Source organism: Scardinius erythrophthalmus (genome assembly GCF_964197995.2).
Source record: "Scardinius erythrophthalmus genome assembly, chromosome: 16".
Lineage (NCBI taxonomy): Eukaryota > Metazoa > Chordata > Actinopteri > Cypriniformes > Leuciscidae > Scardinius > Scardinius erythrophthalmus.
Window position 1 is genome coordinate 19,286,297 of NC_138236.1, and position 22,575 is coordinate 19,308,871.

Genomic DNA, 22,575 nt, shown 5'->3' on the forward strand with positions numbered 1-22,575 from the left:
CAGCAACATTACAGAAAGTGAAATCCATTTAACCCCCCTTTTATTATTTCCCATCCGTAATGGTCTCTTGACTCTCTTCTCTTCCTATTTTCATATTAAGATTGTAGCCTACTAAATGCTCAACAAGCCCTCTCAACCCATAATCGAGGTAAATTTCTTCGCTAGCTCCTGGTGGTGGTTAACGATCCATACATCTATCATAAGTCTGCTTTTCGCTGCTAAATCTGTTTAGTTATACATGCAGTTAATTTCTTTATCTCGTTCTTTATTGTCAACTCAGCCCATAATTGTTTAATGAAGCATAGCTTTGTGAAAATACCATAATAACAACGCTCCAAGGTTATTCGTATCCCTGCTTGCTTATGTCTATCGTGACTTTCTTTTGCTTGCTTTCTTTCCTTGGCTTGCTTTCTTTCTTTGGCTTTGGCAAGCCTTTGGCTTGCTCAGTTGGGGATATTTTGGGGATATTTAATTAAATTTGATCAATCAATAAATTCCACTAGAAACAAACCTTGTATTTTAATTTAATACTGTGAAGCTGCTTTGATACAATCTGTATTGTGAAAAGCGCTATACAAATATACTTGACTTGACTTTCGTTTCTGATAGCTGCAATAATTCTAAGCCTATCGCGGCTTCTGAAATTCTATGATTACTGCCATTTTTATTTATTTTTATGGCCAATCGTGGCTTATTTCATTAATGTTATCGAAGCTTTCGACTTAATTTTGTTCTCGACGCATGAACTCTGCCTATCGAGGCATCACTTGTATGAGCTTTCATGATTGTACCCTAAAGCCAAATATTTTTAATGGCCGATCGTGGCCGTCGTTCATAAATGCATATCGTAGCTTTCCTGATTGTAATCATCTTAATGTCATATCTCTGCCTATCGTGGCTCCTCGGAAAAGTCGCCCTGGCTTCAGCTTTTATCATTTTAAATGTAAGGTCAATCATGGACCTATTTTATGATCACTGGTATTGTTTCATGGTTAAACGTAGCCTATTACATTAATGCTATCAAATCTTTCGACTAATCTTGGTTCTGATGTATGAACTCAGCCTATCGAGGCATCAGCCTATCGAGGCATCAGCCTATCGAGGCATCAGCCTATCGAGGCATCAGCCTATCGAGTCATCACTATTGAACAAGCTTTCACGATTGTACTCTAAAGCCAAATATTTCATGCTGATCGCGGCCTTCATTCATAAACGCAAATCGTAGTTTTCCTGATTATCATCTCAACGTCTTATATCAGCCTCTCTTGGCTCCTTGGAAAGTCGCCCTGGCAACAGCCCTCATAATTTATAAATATATGGTCAATCACGGACCTATCTAATGATCACTGTCATTGTTTCATGGCTAAACGTAGCCTATCACATTAATGCTATCGAAGCTCTCAACTAATCTCGGTTCCGATACATGAACTCAGCCTATCGAGGCATCACTATTGTACGAGCTTTCATAACTGTACGCTAAAGCCAAATATTTCATGGCCAATCGCGGCCTTCGTGCGTAAACGCATATCGTAGCTTCCCTGATAGCATCATTCCAATGTGTTATCTCTGCCTATTGTGGCTCCTCGTAAAGTCGCCTGGCGACAGCCCTCATTATTTATAAATGTAAGGTTAATTACGGACCTATTTTTAAAGAAAGACTGGGCTGGTGCATATGCTATTTAACTTTGCTTTTCTCTCAACATCTTATTTTCTTCCTTTCTTCATAACCCGGATGTATGCAGCTTAACATCCCTGCCTATCGAGGCTTCGTTTAAAATCTACACCTCATCATTCGTGTCCAGACGTGGCTTCTGTTCACATTTAGAAGATAAGCTCAGCTCACATACAGTGACATTCTCACTCTCGATCTTGTTAAAGTTTCTAATCAATTATCTTTATCTGCGCATATCTCGTCGTATTAGTCTCTCACATACTGCACCTTAGATAAGCATTAAAGATTTAACATAAGAGTTGTCTAATTGTCTCCCTATTTTACTATGTAATATTATTCGCTAGCTACTGGTGGCTGTTACTACATTCGAACGTTTAGACCAAGTTCAATATAATGAACTAAACCTTTTATTAATAGCTTCTACAAACAGCTATTCCTTGACGGAGACTCAAAGTTTATTCGAATCCGCTACTGCTTGCGTTCATTGAGTCTCTCATAGCAACGCAATATTCTCTAGCCTCCGCGGCTTCTATTTCAATATCAATTCATTTAAGTTATCTAAGCACTGATATTGTTTTCGATGAACAAAACTGCCTATTGAGACCCTATCGAACGAATGAATCGAATTGCAAATTCGGCCCGGCAGCAGTAAACGTAAGGTTATCACGAACCTGTTTCATCACATTCACATTGGTCCACGGCTTATCGTAGCCTTTACAGTAATGCTATCGAGATTCCATATCTCGTTCATACACGATTATTCTGCCTATTGAGGCATTAATATTAGCGAGCGTACACGTAGTTCTATTAAGCTATACTTCACGCTGATCACGGGCACCAGTCACAAAGCAATTCTAGCTTTAAGAAATATCAATATTTCATTCTCCCATCTCTGCTTATCAAAGCGCCCGGGAACGTCACATTGACAGCAGTTTAGTAACTTTTAAACAGAAGGTCATCACGGACCTACTTTTAACTTTCCCATCTATGGTTTTATTTTCATAGCCAAACTAAGATATTAATACTCATGCTTGTTCTCGGCCTATCGAGGCATCGCTCAGGCTTGTTCTCGGCCTATCGAGGCATCGCACATGCTTGTTCTCGGGCCAATCGAGGCATCACACATGCTCGTTTTCGGCCAATCGAGGCATCGCACATGCTCGTTCTCGGCCTATCGAGGCATCGCACATGCTCGTTTTCGGCCAATCGAGGCATCGCACATGCTTGTCCTCGGCCTATCGAGGCATCGCAATCTATCGAGATTCACGATTAAGCTAAAAGTTCTGAGGCCAACCGTGGCAGCCGACGTTAACGCATAGGCCTATCAAAGATTCATTTCTGCCTTTATTTTATTTATTTATTTTTCTTCATTTTTTTTAATGCGCAGCTCCTCTATTCAAGCCTATCGAGGCTCGGATTAGATCTTCACTTTCTTTTGCCAAAAGTTGCTCTGTTTAGGAGTTGTAACATATCGAAGCACAGTGCACTATTAACTGCATCTTTCACTCTCCCTATTAATTTCAAGGCTACATCATCGTTATAATCAAACGTTAGTTTCGTATTAAGCCTTATCTAGATGACGTTTATCAACTTTTCTCACGTTGTTTAATTACCCTGTATACTTTCCAGAGTCATCTTAGGTACGTAAGGAATCCATCATATATTCCTTATTTTGGGGGTTTAGGCTCCGCCCCTGTCCAGACCATCAGGCAGGACCTACCGGCTAACTCACCGACCCAGACGGAGGACAGAGCCCACGCCAAAGAACCGAGACGGAGCTTGTCGAGCATCAATTTTATTCCGTCTGTAATCTTTCACAAATAAATCTATTGCATTCAATAATTCTCTCCTGAGTCTTTTTGGTAGAAATGGAAGCGTCAGCGTAAGTTCTACCAGAAAGACTCTATTGCCACGTCACTAATATGTAATTTCGCACCACCAATCACAGTTCAACATCAGATATAAAGACTGACCTTACCTCCCCCTTTTCGTTGCTGTAGGTGTCGTAGAAAAGTTTTCCCCCATCCTCCCCACCACCACCAGGTATAGGCTCCTGTCCAACCGTCAGGGGGTTTAGGCTCCGCCCCTGTCCAGACCATCAGGCAGGACCTACCGGCTAACTCACCGACCCAGACGGAGGACAGAGCCCACGCCAAAGAACCGAGACGGAGCTTGTCGAGCATCAATTTTATTCCGTCTGTAATCTTTCACAAATAAATCTATTGCATTCAATAATTCTCTCCTGAGTCTTTTTGGTAGAAACTTATTTCTCTATAATGCAGTCCACCTCTACTCTTCCCCAGCTACAACCTTCAGTATTGCTACCCATTCAATTTCTTGAAAATCGTTTGTTATGCATCCAAAAAGGTATGTATCCATGTTCTACGACTCTGTGTCAGTGTTTCGCGACAGTGTCAGGTCCTGTCCCAAATGGCACCCTAAACACTCGTGGTCTTCCTACGAGTCCAAACTTTCGGGACATAACGCCGCTTTGACTGTCGGGAAGTAGTCTGCTGCGGAGTTCACATCAGTGTGGGCTCAGCAAAAGTGTGTATTGTGGGTGCATTTTGACCGCAAAGGGGGTCCTTGTGAGTACCCTTCTGAATCCTAAAATGACAAATGGGACACCCTACGGTCTCATGGACTTAACGGGCACGCGCACGCGGAAGCCATTTTAAGTCCACAAGACCGAAAGTGCATATGAAGTGTGCCATTTGGGAGAGGGCCTCAGTGGCACATCCAGTCTTTATTGGCATGTGCCACTGAGGCCCTGTTCCAAATGGCACACTTCATATGCACTTTCGGTCTTGTGGACTTAAGAATGTGTCACTAAGCATAGCGACAGGGACCATTGACTTCTGTGTGTCAGGTGGCATGTCACTTAATGTTAAAACCTCTACTGGAGATTTCTCTGCAGTTGTTTTACAATGTTAAAAAAAAAAAAAAAAAAAAAAAAATGAATATCAATTCACGCCATTCTACAGGCAAGCATATACCATAAGCTATTATCCCCCAAAATGCAGATTCGTCATGTGACAACATCTTTCGTAAATGAGATTGGGGGAGGGATTAGGAATTTAAATTTTGATTTGATTTACTAATTTATTTACAAAATAACAATTTAAAATGTATTAAAATTACTTCATTATTTGCATATTTACTTTTGAGTCGAAAATATTATTAATTAAAAATATTTAGTCAAATCTTTCAGTCGCTAGGAGGGGTGGGCAACCCCCCCCCCCCCCCCCAACAAGCTACGCCCATGATCTGGACTCTTACTTCCGCATTAAATGAGTAACTGAAAATAGCTTTGCGAAAGTGAAGTGATGTGGCTCATATAGAGTTCAGCTGTCCTGCAGTGAGCATCTGTGTATGATGGGGGGTTTTCAGCCATCATATTTCCAACTTCTATATCTTCTAATAGCAGCTTTATTAGAATGCAAAGGTAAGTGTCATTATATGAAATCAAATTCCTTTAACCAACATACAAACTAGATATATGCAAAATATCAATGTAAACATGGCGGTATGACATGCATATGATCAGTGTCAAGTCAAGTGCGTTTTATAACTCTTTCCACAGTGGACACTGTTTCAAAAGCAACTTTATAGAAAAATACGGCAGTATTGGTAATATTTGGAAATTGCTGTTAAGATATTTAAATTTGTATAAATATATGTAACCATTTCCTATTTGAAAGCAAGAAGAAAAGCATCTATTTCATAATGTGATTTAACCCCCACTTTCAATTCTTTTACTTCAGTGAAAGGTTAGTTTTTTGCCATTTTTTTTAATGAAAGATCAAAAGGATAAACAATGCAGATTTATTTTTACAGCCATATTTGATCATATTTACCAGGGTTGCCAATAATTCTGACCACATACACTGACATTCAAAAGAATCATTTCAGAAAATACTGAGTTTATCGGGTTGTAAATTTTCTTTCTCATTTCGTAAAATGTATTAATACATTTAGAGGCAGAACCACTTGGTAAAAAGTAAATGCTGTATATTTCTGTTAACGCTGTGGTTTCCATGTCTCGGCTCTCAGTACGTCTCGGCTCTCTCAGTATGTCTTGTTTTGCTCTTTATTTCCTTTTAGTGGCGACACAGAGACCCTGCGAGCAGGTCCATCAGTCGAACATAAACTATATTCAGGGTGACAATATGTCTATTTCCTATCCACAACCCACCCGCTGGAGTCTCTGACAGTGGAACTACGCAGAACCGACCCGGTTCAACACATCCTAAAGTATTCAGACAACTCTCCAGCATTAGAGCATCAGAGATGGTCTGTGAGAAATGATGCTGGAAATGTTACACTTTACCTGAAAGACATCAGTTTATCCGATAAAGGACATTATGAATGTCAAGTCTACAAAGATCGGGACTGCCTTAATGTAACTCTTTTTAACCTAAAGGTGAAAGGTGAGAAATTTCTGAAACAAGCTAATAATCCCCAGGAAACATGTTGTTATAAATATGTTTCTCTGGTTTCAGAGTGTAAAACTTTGGATTCTGTCCATGCGACTCCAGACTCTTCAGTGTTGCTGCCATGCTCTGAACATCCTCTACAATACAGAACTGATCAAGTAACTTGGAAAATCTTTCATGGTCAACAATTAACAGAAATAGACCAATATCGCCCTCCACACAAGCCCTCAAACAGCACAGAGAGAGACCTGAAGCCTCTGTATGAGAGAGCGAGAATACTAGGGAATGGATCTCTGCTTATAAGGGATGCAGTAAACACTGATGGATCATGGTATCAGTGCAGAGTGAGTGAAAAAACCTGCTATGAGGTGAAGCTGGTCGTGAAAGGTGTGTTTTCAATGCAATATTTCTAATCCTTTGACAGACACTGACTACGCTTACATGCAGCCAATAACCCGTTCAAAACCGGGATATTAGCAATAACCCGGTCGCGCACGGCCATGTAAACACCGGCAAAAACCCGAATATGCTCATATCCCAGTTTTTAAAAACCCGGATATGATCCCTGGGGTAGGCTACCCCTTTTCTAACCCGAATATTTGGTCATGTAAATGAGTATCGGCATATCCCCATCAAAAGGAACATTGATTTGTGTTCTGCGCATGTTCTATTCGCAAGGAATCTTGGTCTTTTGAGTAGAGATGGCGCATACAAAAACCCGTGTGCAGTATACCGGAAGTAAACAAGAAGTAGAGGTAAACATGGCGAGACGCAGCACAGCACCACACTTTTGGAGCGAGGAGGAAATCGCAAACAAAGGCGATCGCTATCTGCCCCAAACTATTCATTATCCGTGTGCTGCTGCTGTTGTTGTTGTCTTTGGATACAGGAAGAAGAATTGGAAATGACGCATATTACGTCTTAAGGTTGTCCGTACGTCCAGACCATAGACTGTAAAAAAATATGGACGTAGTGTCCGTGACGTCACCCGTAGGTTTCTGAAGAGCATTTTTGCCCTCTGCGACTGCACAGGGCCTCACGCTAAAGTGACACTTGATGATGTAAAGCCAATTAAAAGTTCCTGTTTTTGCCCTTCGAAATATTATAATAGTTAAAAGACATATGGCTACAAGTGAGACTGTGTATCGTGATTCTGTACTATTCTGCTAGTTAAAAATGTATTATGCAGTAACTTAATATTACTCTGAGAGTGTGTGTGACAGTGATTTATGTGCATCCATGTCAGTCACTCTTTTTTATAGTCTATGGTCCGTCAGCGCGGCATCGCTCGTCAAGTTCGGAGAGCTTATTCAGTCCATTTTAAATTCTGATTTTGGCCGCCTCTCAAATGGGTTAAACCATAGATATATTGCCTGTGAAGTTCAAGTAAATGCGCTAGAAAATCCGCGCTCATTCATGGATGTGCATTTATTGCATGAACGGAGAAAGCGCCGACGCCTGCATGATTTCATCTGACGGTACATAAGCATATTATAATCCATCTGTTCCGTGAGAGCAGAACGAACGAGCCTTTATTGACTTTTTTAAATTTGAAAACTCCAAAAAGCAACGAAATTGTCAGACATCCATTAGTGCATGTTCACAGAGGAAAACAACTGAAATAACGTTACAGCGCTGGTTGTTCTCTCGAACGATACGTTACTCGACGACAACGACGGAATCCAAAGCCGTGGGCTTTGTACCCAAGTAATGGGTGTATTAAATTGTATGAAATAATCCCGAAAATTTGCTGAGGTGAAGTGACGGCTAGTAACAGCAGACAAACGGCTAGCATTGACATCAGCGACAACCCACCTGTCACTCAAGTGGCCACACCCTTAAATGCAGAAATTTAAATATTAATCAACTAAACGGATGAGTTAAAAAAAAAATGCACCCCCCTCACAGTTGTTATGAAGGGCAAAATTAGCTGTATAGACCAAAGCCACATAGAGATCCAGGCTGTAAACATGTTATTTTCTGCTGTAAAGTTGGTAATTTTAACATGGGGGAGATACAGATTTGACTCACTTCTGCAGCCAGCCCAAGCGGCCAGTTAACGAATTGCAGTTTAACTCACTTCCGTGTTGGTTTCAAGAGAGAGAAGGGGAGGTTGCCGCTTGGTCCAGACGCTAACCGTGCGTCGCCGTTTACATCGGGATATGCCAATTGATTACAAATTCCATACAGGAGTAACTCTCTGCTCACGCATGTAAACGGGTTATTCCGAATGTTTCAGAAACCCAAATAGTGACCTTAACCCGACCATAACCCGAATATTGACAGCTTGTAAACGTAGTCACTGATTACATTAAAAGATTTTCATTTAAGTTGTGCTATTAGATGTGAGTTGGGTTTTAGGTTAGTCAAAAATATTTTGTATTGATAATGGCAATAAATAGGTTTGTAAAATACTGTGTATAAATATTCTGAGGTTTAGATTTAAGACTTAAAATTCAGTCTTGTTGTGGTGATTAATTTCAGGGTTCTGTCACCTGTTCTAGTTTTTTCCTGAAACTGTTGACAGGATCTTGACACCCCGTCTATCTTGTTTCATGTCTGTGTGAGCACACAGCTCTGTTTGGTTACGTGTCATGTGTTCTTCTATCTTGTAACCCCTTGTTAGTTTGTTGTTCATCTCCCTCATTATTAAGTTTCCCATTTAATCTCCCTGCCCTCTGTCCTGTGGCTGTGTGTTTTAAAACTATGTATAGTGTTTTGTTTTCCAGTGCTGTTTATTTGGTTTCTGTCGGTCAGGGGGGAGAAAAAAGAGTTACCCTTTTTTTAGTCTGCTGTGGCCTGCGTTTCTTTTCCCCAATGGAGTGTTTTCTGTTCCTGTGTGTGTGTGTGTGTGTGTGCGTGCGTGCGTGCATGTTTAAACAAGCTTGTACAAAGTTAATGTTTTATATTAGTTGGAAAATGTTGCTGAACATTTGTATTATTGTCTAAATATTCTAAAATGTGATACTTTTCATACTGTAGAAATAATTTTTGTACTTTGATTATAGGTGAAGAGAAGTTTTATTCAACTGCAACATTGGAAACACTTTCCACAACACTGTTAGCCACAAGTAAGACAAGTAGGTACATATACATATATGTGTGTGATAAAAAATAACCTAATCAAACTGACTGATTTAAGTTTATCTTTTCTCTAGTGATCACAGATGTGTCAATCTCAGCTGACAGTCCTGTTGTCCAGACTGAAGGCAACATTGATGCGAGTTCAGAAGTGACAACAAATCTGTTAGCAGTAGTGTTGGTCACAATAGTGTCTCTGTGTGTCCTCATATCACCGATTGTCTGTGTGATTCTTTATTTCAAAAAACGCAATATCAACAGCCAAAGTAAGTCCACAACTGGGGTCCTGAAAAGTTTAACACTGTTGAATTGTTCTTTAACAGCATGTCATACTATCTTATTGGAAAGAAGAGATCCTAAACATACAGTACTGTGGTCCAATCTAATCAGAAACATAGTTCTCTTTCGAAGGGAACTCAACAATACGTCATCACAACGCTATGGGGAACGCCTCAGGTGTGACAGGTGTCTGAAATCAAATATCAACTCACAGCAATCATGTTGACCGGCGACAGCCCGTGAATCATCGGCTTGATTGATAACGCGCGACCTGGATGTATAAAAGGGAGCCTTGCACACATGACAACATCATTTCGTCTTCAGGGACTGTTTGTCTGTTTGGAGAATATCGCTGAAACGCGCAGAGAAGGAGAATTTTCGCTGAAACGCGCAGAGAAGGAGGATTTTCGCAAGTGTGCAGACCCATGCCCAAGATATTTGACATCGGGTGAAACACACACGATCTGTGCGTTTTTTGCTTGGGAGAAGAGCACGCACGGGAGGCTCTTGTGCAAATAGTCAGGTCCGAATCTTCAAGATTGTGTAACCCTGTAGGCATTTTTGAAGAAAAGTTGTTATACCACATTTTTAGAAAGTTCAATGTCTCCTGAATAAGGATCCACCATATAACATTGAAATAAGGGTCCCATTTTCTTGTAATTGTTATCGAAACAATAGGTGCATTATTCACAGCCGAAAAACTACAGGTGGATAGGGTAACATTTTTAAGTTATAGATATCACCATAAAACCTTTCCAGTTTTTCACTTACATAGAGACAGACATTTTTTGTATTACAAGTTTTCTGAAATGTCATGTTTACATATGCAAATGAGGCATACTAGTATATATATATATATACACCAGTACGTGGTTCTCCCTTTCGGGCTAGCCCTGTCTCCTCGCGTCTTCACAAAGGTTGTCGAGGCAGCCCTTGTTCCTCTTCAGGATCTGGCTGATCCTAGCTCACTCTCGAGACAAGGTTTGCGAACACAGGGACCTAGTGCTCCGGCACCTAGCTTGTCTGGGCCTTCGGGTCAACTGGGAGAAGAGCGAACTCTGCTCCGTGCAGAAGATCTCTTTCCTCGGTATGGAAATCGACTCGGTCGCCATGTGCGCGCAGCTTATGAGCGAGCGCGCAGTCACTGCTGACTTGCCTTCGTCAGTTCGAGGGCAAGAGTGCGGTTCCACTGAAACTATTTCAGAGGCTCCTGGGGCATATGGCATCCGCAGCCACAGTAACGCCGCTCGGTTTGCTTCATATGAGACCGCTTCAGCTTTGGCTTCGTGATCAAGTCCCGAGGTGGGCATGGCACGCTCAGAGTCGCAGTGACTTCGACCTGCCGTCAGACCTTCACCCCGTGGACGAACCTCAGTTTTCTATGGGCTGGAGTGCCCATAGAATGGGTTTCCCGGCATGTTGTTGTATTAACAGATGCTGGCTAACAATGGGCTGGGGCGCCATGTGCAATGGACATGCTGCCGCGGGCTCCTGGACAAGACCCCAGCGCCTTTGGCATGTCAATTGCCTCGAGTTGCTGGCTGTACGTCTCGCCCTGCACCGCCTCTGTGCATTGCTCAGGGGTCGTCACGTACTAGTCCGATCAGACAATAGCACAACAGTAGCGTACATCAACCGACAAGGGGGTCTGCGCTCCCGCCGTACGTCGCAACTCGCCCGCCACCTCCTCATATGGAGTCAGAAGCATCTGAGGTCACTTCGAGCCATTTATATCCCGGGAGACCTGAACCGTGCAGCCGATCTGTCTCGGTTTCGGCCTCTCACTGGAGAATGGAGACTCCATCCCCAGTCAGTTCAGCTGATTTGGGATCAGTTCGGGGACGCACAGGTAGATCTGTTTGCCTCCCACGACTCGTCCCACTGCGACCTGTTTTATTCTCTGACCGAGGGCACGCTCGGCACGGATGCAGTGGCGCACAGCTGGCCGCGGGTCCACTGCAAGTATGCGTCTCCCCCAGTGAGCCTTCTTGCGAAGACTTTGCGCAAGATCAGGGAGGACGGGGAGCAGGTAATTTTGGTTGCCCCGTATTGGCACAACCGCACCTGGTTCCCAGAACTAGTACTCCTCGCGACAGCACCTCCCTGGCCAATTCCTCTGAGAAAGAACCTGCTTTCTCAGGGACGGGGCACCCAATGGCACCCTCGTCCCGATCTTTTAAACCTCCATGTGTGGTTCCTGGATGGGACGAGGCAGGTTTGAGTACCCTAACACCAGCGGTGATGGTTACCATCACTTCCGCTAGAGCATCGTCCACGAGACATGCCTATGCGTTGAAGTGGAACCTCTTCGTCAACTGGTGTTCTTCTAAACTTCAAGAACCCACGAAAGGCCCGATCAGTGTCGTGCTTTCCTTCCTGCAAGAAGGGTTGGAGCGAAGGCTGTCTCCCTCCACCCTGAAAGTGTATGGTGCCGCCATTGCCGCACATCACGACGCAGTTGAAGGTAAGTCCATTGGAAAGCACGACCTGATCATCAGGTTCCTGAGAGGAGCGAGGAGACTGAATCCTCCTCGCCCTCCTCTCGTTCCCTCCTTGAGACCTCTCAGTGGTTCTAACTGCCCTGCAGAGTGCTCCCTTTGAGCCTCTGCAATCAGTGGAGCTTAAGTTCCTGTCAATGAAGACAGCGCTCCTGGTTGCATTGGCCTCCATCAAGAGGGTAGGGGACCTGCAGGCATTTTCGGTTGACGAAGCGTGCCTGGAATTTAACACTTACGTGATCCTGAGACCCCGGCTTGAATATGTGCCCAATGTTCCCACCACACCCTTTCGAGACCAGGTAGTGAACCTGCAAGCGCTGCCCTCGGAGGAGACAGACCCAGCCTTGGCACTGCTCTGTCCAGTACGCGCCCTCCGTGCTTACGTAGACAGAACGCAGTGTTTCAGGACTTCAGACCAGCTCTTTGTCTGTCATGGTGGGAAGCTGAAGGGAAAGGCTCTCTCCAAGGAAAGGTTGTCTCACTGGATAGTGGACGCCATTGCTTTGGCTAACCAGCAGCAAGGTCGACCATGCCCCCTTGGTGTGACGGCCCACTCCACCCGGAGTGTGGCATCCTCTTGGGCTCTAGCGCATGGCACCTCGCTATGCATCTGTAGAGCTGCAGGCTGGGCAACACCTAACACGGCCTCTGGGCGACCCCCACGTGTGTATTCCACTGTAAGCCTTCCCTCGGCAAGCCACCTTGCCACCCCTGGGTTTGAAATATTCCACCTGTGGCTGGACACCCTGGGGTCATGTGTATTCCAAGTCCCCCCCTTCGGGCTGGGCATAATTGCATATTTCCACTGATATATGCTTCCCAGTGTACCTTGGTACCTTGGCATAATTCCAGCAGCCATTAAAAACTGTCCCTTTCATGTTAATGTTGTTTCATTGTTTACATGTTTAAATATTCTGAGAATGCATAGTTTAGTTCTAATGTTTAATGTTTAAACTGCAATAAATGCATTAAAACGTTTTTTTTTTTTTTTTTTTTTTTTGCAGCCATTTTGTTTTTATTGTTTATGCCAAAAACCGTGATGTTTACAACTTGTTATACGGCAGAAATGGATTCAGCACCTAAAAATCATATAGAAACAACACTTGAAGTACTTTTCCTCAAAAATGCCTACTGCATCTTATCCAGGGCTATTTATCTATTTTGGGACTCGACTAAAACTGTGAGCGTTTTTTTTTTCATTTGAAGACACTTTGCTCTCGTCGGACCCTTTTCTCGAGGGAGGAGGGTTCAGCATCTGAGCCCCGTGGTGCACGCGATCTGAGAAATAATACTGTTTGGGTGCGAGGCATTCACAGTCAGCTCCTGAGGGTGCTGGCAGTGTTCATTGAGAAATATCTTGGCGCGCGTGCATCCGTGCGCTGTCGGATGTTTCAACCTCGCACCTGTTGACTTTCTTCTCGAGGGATGAAAGCCAAATATATTTTAAACGGCTCGAATCTCGCGTTTGCCGAGGCAGTGTGTAGATTACGAGAACGTATAGATAAATATAAAAACAGTATTGTCTGGTGATTATGGCTGCATTTAATTCTATGGAATTAAAATGACGGAATATTATCTGACTTTAAGAAGTTAGATATTTTAATTCAGCCTATCATCCAGACCGTGTTTCACTTATCCAGTGTTTAAAAAAAAAAAAAAAAGACTGCATTTAATTCTGAGGAATAAAAAAAAAAACATGTGGTGTTCAGGTAATAGGCTTCACCAGGCCTTCCTGAATATGAGCTCCCACATACTGTGGTTATCAGGTCATAGGCCTCACTAGGCCTTCCTGAATATGAGCTCCCACATACTGTGGTTATCAGGTTATAGGCCTCACCAGGCCTTCCTGGTTATGAGCCTCCACATGTCAGGTTACAGGCCTCACCGACCTTCCTGAATGTGAGCTCCCACAGACTGTGGTCATCAGGTTACAGGCCTCATCCGGCCTTCCTGGTTATGAGCTCCCACATACTGTGGGTGTCAGGTTACAGGCCTCACCGGCCTTCCTGGTTATGAGCTCCCACATACTGGGGTATCAGGTTACAGGCCTTACTAGGCCTTCCTGAATGTGAGCTCCCACACACGGTGGTCGCCAGGTTACAGGCCTCGCCAGGCCTTCCTGGTTATGAGCTCCCACATACTGTGGTCGCCAGGTTACAGGCCTCACCGGCCTTCCTGGTTATGAGCTCCCACATACTGGGGTATCAGGTTACAGGCCTTACTAGGCCTTCCAGAATGTGAGCTCCCACACACGGTGGTCGCCAGGTTACAGGACTCACCGGCCTTCCTGAGTATGAGCTCCCACATGCTGTGGTCGCCAGGTTAGAGGCCTCACCAAGCCTTCCTGGATTCGGAAATGGCTAAGTACATGCACTTTTGTTTCGTGCACTTTCTAAAATCCATATTTATGGTAAGGGTTATGCGCTGTACGCTTCGTTCCCTTTTTTACGTAGCTCAGACTCCGGTTCTTCACCTTGGGTCCCACTCTAGATGCGTCTTGCTGTCGCAATGTATTACGACAGACGCCTCTCCCTCGAGCTATCTCCCACATTCGGTGGTTATCAGGATACAGGCTTCATTAGGCCTTTCTGAAAGTAGCCCCCACATGGTGTGGTTGTCAGTTTACAGGCCTTACCAGGCCTTCCTGAAAGTAAGCTCCCACAGGTTGTGGTCACCAGGTTACAGGCCTCACAGGCCTTGCTGAGTATGAGCTCCCACCTACTGTGGTCACCAGGTTACAGGCCTCACCGACCTTCCTGAGTATGAGCTCCCACATGCTGTGGTCGCCAGGTTAGAGGCCTCACCAGGCCTTCCTGGATTCGGAATTGCTAAGCACACGCACTTTCGTTTCGTGTACTTCCTAAAATCCATGTTTATGGTAAGGGTTATGCGCTGTCCGCTTCATTCCCTTTTTTACATGGCTCAGACTCCGGTTCTTCACCTTGGGTCCCACTCTAGATGCATCTTCTGTCGCAATGTTTTACGACAGGCGCTTCCCTTTCAAGCTATCTCCCACATTCTGTGGTTACAGGCCTCATTAGGCCTTTCTGAAGGTAGCCCCACATTGTGTGGCTGTCAGGTTACAGGCCTCTCCGGCCTTCCTGAATACGAGCTCCCACTTACTGTGGTCGTCAGGTGTCAGGCCTCACAGGCCTTCCTGAGTATGAGCTCCCACATGCTGTGGTCGCCAAGGTTACAGGCCTCACCGGCCTTCCTGATATGAGCCCTAATGTACTGGAGCTCCCCATGAGGAGGTCATCAGGTCTTAGGTCTCAGTAGACCTTCCTGGTTTTGAACCCTCTCTTACTTCCCAAGTGTTCAAATTATACTGGTGTTCAAGGACAAGCATTAAGCTGGTTTAGATCGTATTTATCTGACCGCTACCATTTTGTTTATTTAAATGGAGAAAAATCGATCATAACTCCAGTAAACTATGGAGTGCCTCAGGGATCTGTCTTAGGCCCTCTATTATTCTCAATATATATGCTGCCACTTGGAAATATTATAAGGAAACATGGAATTAGTTTCCATTGTTATGCTGATGACACTCAAATATATATTTCATCACGGCCGGATGAAAACCCTAAATTATCCAAATTGACAGAGTGTGTTAAAGATATAAAAGATTGGATGACGCGCAATTTCCTTTTATTGAATCCAGACAAGACAGAGGTAATACTTATCGGTTCAAAAAACCACCCACAAAACCTCTCACATTACAACTTTAACATAGTAGGATGTCCTGTTACTTCATCCTCTACAGTAAAAGACCTGGGTGTTATACTAGACTGCAACCTGTCTTTTGAAAATCATATTTCATATGTTACAAAAACAGCCTTTTTCCACCTTAGAAACATTGCTAAGCTACGTAATATGCTATCTGTTTCTGATGCAGAAAAGTTAGTTCATGCATTCATGACCTCGAGACTAGATTACTGTAATGCTTTATTAGCTGGTTGTCCTGCATCCTCAATAAACAAGCTACAAAATGCCGCCGCTAGAGTTCTAACTAGATCAAGAAAATATGATCATATAACACCAATTTTATCATCACTACATTGGTTACCTATAAAGTCACGTATTAATTACAAGGTATTGCTACTGACTTATAAAGCCCTAAACGGCTTAGCTCCAGTCTATTTAACCGATCTTCTATCGCCCTATAATCCATTGCGCTCTTTAAGATCACTAAATTCGAGGCTTTTGGTCATACCTAGGATATCCAGATCCACCAAAGGAGGGAGAGCATTTTCACATTTAGCTCCAAAACTCTGGAATAGTCTTCCGGATACTGTTCGTTGCTCAGACTCGCTCTCCCAGTTAAAACTAGATTAAAGACGCATCTCTTCAGCCAGGCATTTATATAATATTTTTAATCTTATAGTTAAATCCGGTCTCTAGTTCATAAACGCCAGAGGAGAACTGGCCCCCGACTGAGCCCGGGTTCTCCCAAGGTTTTTTTTTTCTCCATTAGGTCACCTGATGGAGTTTTTTCGGTTCCTTGCCACTGTTGCCTTTGGCTTGCTCAGTTGGGGATATTTGGGGATATTTAATTGAATTAATCAATCAACGATACCATTGATCAGCATTACCAAACGTGGACGTTCCACTAGAAACAAACATTGATGTATTGTTTTAATTTATTACTGTGAAGCTGCTTTGATACAACCTATGTTGTGAAAAGCGCTATATAAATAAACTTGACTTGACTTGACTTGACTTGTTCAGAGCGAGCACTGGGTAGACCCGTGGATTGAGTGGACGACTTCCGTCGTTTCTTGAGGTTGAGTCGCACTCTCCGGGAGATCCCGTCTCTGTGATCCGAAACTGAATGGTTTCTGCCAGCTTTACAGTCCTTCAGTTTCTGGATGCCTTATCCAAGGCAACTTCCAGAGGCTCTGTCTTGGACAGACAGGCAATGCCAGACTGTGTGTCTTAGTATAGATCACCAGGCCAGCCTGGTGGCATTTCAGGAGGCATGCTCCCCTGAATAGTGACTGGCTGGGAGTCACACTCCCTAGAAGGGACCCCTTCTTTTGGAAGTTGTGGTCCTAAGCCTTTGAGCTGGCCCAGATATACCCTCCATTAACTATGTTCTGGCGGTTTTCTTGGTTCATTAGCTTGGGCTATGACCGGTAGGGAGTGCTGTCACTGACAGCCTGATGTGACCTAAGGGTGAGTGGTTCCAGTGTTCTCTGAATTACTGGTTCTGACAGTTGTCACTGCCTTTTGGCATGCACTCCCCTCAGCATGGCGGAGTGGGTATTTCGTTCCCCATTGCGTCGTGATGACGTATTGTTGAGTTCCCTTCGAAAGGGAACGTCTCAGGTTACGAATGTAACCTATGTTCCCTGAGAACAGGGAACGAGACAATACGTCTCCCTGCCATGCCTCGGGGCCTGCCTGCAACAGTCCCTTCAGACGATAGGATGTTGTCATGTGTGCAAGGCTCCCTTTTATACATCCAGGTCGCGCGTTATCAATCAAGCTGATGATTCACGGGCTGTCGCCGGTCAACATGATTGCTGTGAGTTGATATTTGATTTCAGACACCTGTCACACCTGAGGCGTTCCCCATAGCGTCGTGATGACGTATTGTTGAGCTCCCTGTTCTCAGGGAACATAGGTTACATTCGTAACCTGAGACGATCTGCTACACTGAGCTTACATTTGTTTATTTTGCTGCTATTTTCTTTCAAATGAGTGAATTCAAGTGATGTTCTTATTGCAATTATGAGATTTGCTGTTACTGTCAGAAAGGAAAAGCAACCAATGTAAATGTATTTAGGATTTTAATGTTCTTCTGAGTGTGTTGACATTAATTTTGGTGATGAAAGCCCTCATGTTTAAAAGAAAGACTTTATTGTAACTTTTATGCCAAATCATGATGATAGAAGTTGATCACATGGTAAAGTACTTACTTTTGTATCTTGTAGTTGAATTGGACTGCTGGTCTTCCGTATCTTATTCTGAAATTTCAGGAGGTAAGTGATATTTATGGTAAGTCCTTACAAAATATATCCAACAAATGTACTTGATCAAGTGTTTTAATAAAAGTCTTTCTCTTGCAGGGTTTGATGCCCCATTCAATTCTTTGTTGAATTTAACACATGAATCATGACCTTGCAACTATTGCAACACATGATGACTGACATAATTTTGTAAACCACTTCACAATATATTCGATGTAGCTTGCACTGCCATATTTTTGTATATTTTTCAAACTTTTATTATTTCACTTCATAACATGGCCACACATATACAGTGGGGACAACAAGTATTTGATACACTGCCGATTTGGCAGGTTTTCCTACTTATAAAGCATGCAGAGGTCTGTAATTTTTATCATAGGTACACTTCAACTGTGAGAGACAAAAATCCAGAAAATCACATTGTATGATTTTTAAATAATTTATTTGCATTTTATTGCATGACATATCTCCTACCAACCAGTAAGAATTCTGGCTCTCACAGACCTGTTAGTTTTTCTTTAAGAAGCCCTCCTGTTCTCCACTCATTACCTGTATTAACTGCACCTGTTTGAACTTGTTACCTGTATAAAAGACACCTGTCCACACACTCAATCAAACAAACAGACTCCAACCTCTCCACAATGGTCAAGACCAGAGAGCTGTGTAAGGACAACAGGGATAAAATTGTAGACCTGCACAAGGCTGGGATGGGCTACAGGACAATAGGGAAGCAGCTTGGTGAGAAGGCAACAACTGTTGGCGCAATTATTAGAAAATGGAAGAAGTTCAAGATGACGGTCAATCTCCCTCGGCCTGGGGCACCATGCAAGATCTCACCTCGTGGGGCATCAATGATCATGAGGAAGGTGAGGGATCAGCCCACAACTACACGGCAGGACCTGGTCAATGACCTGAAGAGAGCTGGGACCACAGTCTCAGAGAAAACCATTAGTAACACACTACGCCGTCATGGATTAAAATCCTGCAGCGCACTTAAGGTCCCCCTGCTCAAGCCAGCGCATGTCCATGCCCGTCTGAAGTTTGCCAATGACCATCTGGATGATCCAGAGGAGGAATGGGAGAAGGTCATGTGGTCTGATGAGATAAAAATAGAGCTTTTTGGTCTAAACTCCACTCACCGTGTTTGGAGGAAGAAGGATGAGTACAACCCCAAGAATACCATCCCAACCATGAAGCATGGAGGTGGAAACATCATTCTTTGGGGATGCTTTTCTGTAAAAGGGACAGGACCGTATTGAGGGGAGGATGGATGGGGCCATGTATCGCGAGATCTTGGCCAACAACCTCCTTCCCTCAGTAAGAGCATTGAAGATGAGTCGTGGCTGGGTCTTCCAGCATGACAACAACCCGAAATACACAGCCAGGGCAACTAAGGAGTGGCTCCGTAAGAAGCATCTCAAGGTCCTGGAGTGACCTTGGAGTGGTCCTGGTCCTATGATAAAAAATTACAGACTTCTACATGCTTTTTAAGTAGGAAAACCTGCAAAATCGGCAGTGTATCAAATACTTGTTGTTCCCACTGTAAATGGAGTATACACACATCTGCAAATATGCACATGATTCAAAGAATACATTTACTTTTTTTTTTTGCCCAAATTAATTTTTTAACTTTATCTTCCAACAGTCGGTGTAAACAAACAGAAGCTTCTGCATGCAAACCAGATGAGATGTATAATGATTTAATTGGATTACTGTGTTTTAATGTGCTTTTTTCTGGTGTTATTTTTTTTAATAAGTCTTTGAGAAAGTCTTCATTTAGTATCAAAAATTATATTACAGGGGTAGAGTCAGTTATACACAAATGTTTTGGGTAATACTCTCAGTGTAATGTTTTATAATATGATTTCATAACTGAACTTTTTTAATACTTTATCAATTATAAATGCATTTGTTTTATTCTATGATGTTCTTTGAGGTCTACTTATAATTTTTCATTAAAAACATCCTAATTTAGAACTAATAGGCTATTGTCTATTCAGTTTTTGAAACACTCTTTTGATCACATTTTGATAGGGGTGTCACTTTCAAGACTTGGAAGTAAACACCCAGACAGCATGGTAACATTGATTCAATATTGAGTTTTGATCCAAACCATCATTTTGGTTGACATCAAAATTTCAATGTTTAAAATGTGTTGGATCAGCATTGAAATGTTGATGAAAGGGAACAGCACACATGGTTGAAGACTGTGACATTGAACTAACAGTGAGTCTTAGTTTATGAGCACAAGATCTTGCAGGCATGTATCTGTGCAAAACACTACTGGGTGTTTCCCAATCAGTGAGGCGTTTCAGTTCATGATGGGCACTTTCAATGGTGTTACCTCATTTGTTCTAATACACTGGGGGTTTGGTTTAGGGGTGGGCCCTCATGATTTTAGCAAGTCTTTTGAAAAACCAATTGTAGTTTGCACTAAAAGTTGGCACTAATTGGTATACTCCCATTTTGGTTTTGCATGTGGGCTTCTCAGTAGTTAATTGATGCTTCCTTAAGGCGGGCGTACACGGTGCGAGTTCGGACCAGGATCGGACACTCGGGAGCACTCGCGTAGCTACGGGTGGGCCTGGGTGGGCCTGGGCCCACCCACCTGTCAGTCAGGCCCATCTAGTCACTCAGTGGCCTCACAAGGTAGCCTAGGAAATTATGTTGCGATTATAACAATTTTGACCTATAAAAATAAATCTTAATGTTTCTTGATTCTTGTTTGGTTGTCATGGTGATGACGAAATGCCCGCGTAGCGCGCAGACTCGGATGATTGCGAACAGCCCATCCCCCCTTCACAACGACGAGCACATTTCACAGAGGGACACTGAAGTTTAGCTAAGGAACGTTATGTTAAACTAAAATGAAACAGAGCAACAAGTTTGTGTCAAAAAGACCACGGCCACCAGCCACCACAGGAGGAAGATAATGCAGATGTTCAGGAGAATTGACTGAATCGTTGGACTCAGTGGCTGATTTAGCTAATCGGGGGCCCAAGGCGAAGGTAGGTAGGCTATGGGCCCCTCCCCATCCAATCTTTAAAAGAGAATGAAAAAAATATGTACTGACTGAATGGTGGATAGGCAGGTAAAGGTAATCTACGGGGAAGTAAAGGTTAGAGTGGAGAAAAAAAACGTCCCCTTTAAATACTGCATACACTTCTTTACTCCTAAACAGTAACATGTTACAATGTTTACATGGTACAATTTCTGGTAAGCTATGTTTTTTTTTTTGCCTGACAAATTTCACCATTTCGATTAAATTCTTGTCATTTGATTCAATATTGACTCATTTGGATAAATATTAGGTAACGTTTCACAAGATAGGCGTTACGTTTTCTCAAGAAATAAAAGCCCATAAAAGAAAAAAACACATATTGATCGATATTATGAATGAGGAATATACATTTCGGTAAGTTATACTGTATCTTTCAACATTGTTAATTCGTGTTTATTTACTATTAGCTATGATCAGTTCAAGTGCCGCTATAGGAATCTGTCACGTATCTTAAAACGGCAAAACGGTATTTATTGTTTGAATTTCGTAATAGAATTGACAGAATCTGAGAGCTGAGATTTTTTTAAATATCATGATTCATAAGTAAACTGCTCAGTTTTGTCTGTCGATCTCCGTGTCCTCTTTGCTTCACGATTTTTCTGTGCGTTGGACGTTGTTGTTCTTGATCTGTAGCCTATCCCCAACAGTAGCCGTAAAAAAGTTTGTCATCTTTGGCAGCGTTCCCAAATACTTATCAGCGTCTTTTCACTTTTTTCTTTTATTTGAGCCGCTTGGGTAACTTCGAAACTTTAAATTTTCGCGTTTAGACTCGTCTTGCTCTGTTTGTGTATTTCCCAGTCCTCCTGTTACTGCGTGTTGTTTATCTTTCGCGCCACGCACCTTTACGGACATTTTGCTTTCCTCCCGCTTCCTCCTTTTTTCAGCACGCTTGGGTAGCTAGCTTCGCTTCATTTTTACTCTGTATGTTACTCTGTAGGCCTACACTCTGTCTGTCAATCACTTCTTTTTCTTCGTCAGGATTTTTGTCACAGCCAGGTTGTCACTTTCGCAGATGCGCGCAGTAAGTGAGATAATGGAATAGTCCAATGTAGTGAGGCAGGGGGCCCCCTCCTGATTTGATGCCATTTTTCGCAAATTGAGTTTTAGAAAAATATAATTTAAAAAAAACAAACAAAAAAAAAACCTTAAGCATAAGTTAATAGGGCATTTTGGGGGGCCCCTAGGTAGCTCGGGGCCCAAGGCAATTGCCGACCTTTGCCTAATGGTAAAGTCCGCCCCTGGTTGGACTATAACGAAATCATTGCAGTGTTCAACTCTTAAGGGGGTCGCACACTGGACGCGCAGCGCCGCGTCTAGGACAACTCTCACCTGAAAATCCGATAATGTCAGCAAATTTAATTCAAGCAGCTGATTTCTGTACATGAATATAAAACTAAACGTATATTGCAGCCCAGGGTGAAGTCAGATTCATTAACTACGATTTGAGACAAATAAATGTAAATTTAATATAAAACTATGTAAATAGCGCTCTGTGACGCGGCAAGATTTTGAACAAGGTCCTGAGCCGTTGCTGGGCGCAGCGGACAGACGCCGCCGGTGTGTGTACACTCAGAGA

General features: G+C 43.0%; 1 protein-coding gene across 1 annotated transcript in view; it reads left to right on the forward strand.

Moving 5' to 3' along the window:
* Positions 1 to 5,192: 5,192 nt before the first annotated feature.
* Positions 5,193 to 22,575, forward strand: part of LOC308704500 (cingulin-like) — a gene marked incomplete at both ends in the record, with an annotated part of 47,751 nt that continues 30,368 nt past the window's right edge. Inside the window, one exon of the mRNA XM_081388870.1 lies at positions 5,193 to 5,198. Coding sequence (XP_081244996.1) covers positions 5,193 to 5,198 — 6 coding nt within the window. The remainder of the gene's footprint in view (positions 5,199 to 22,575) is intronic.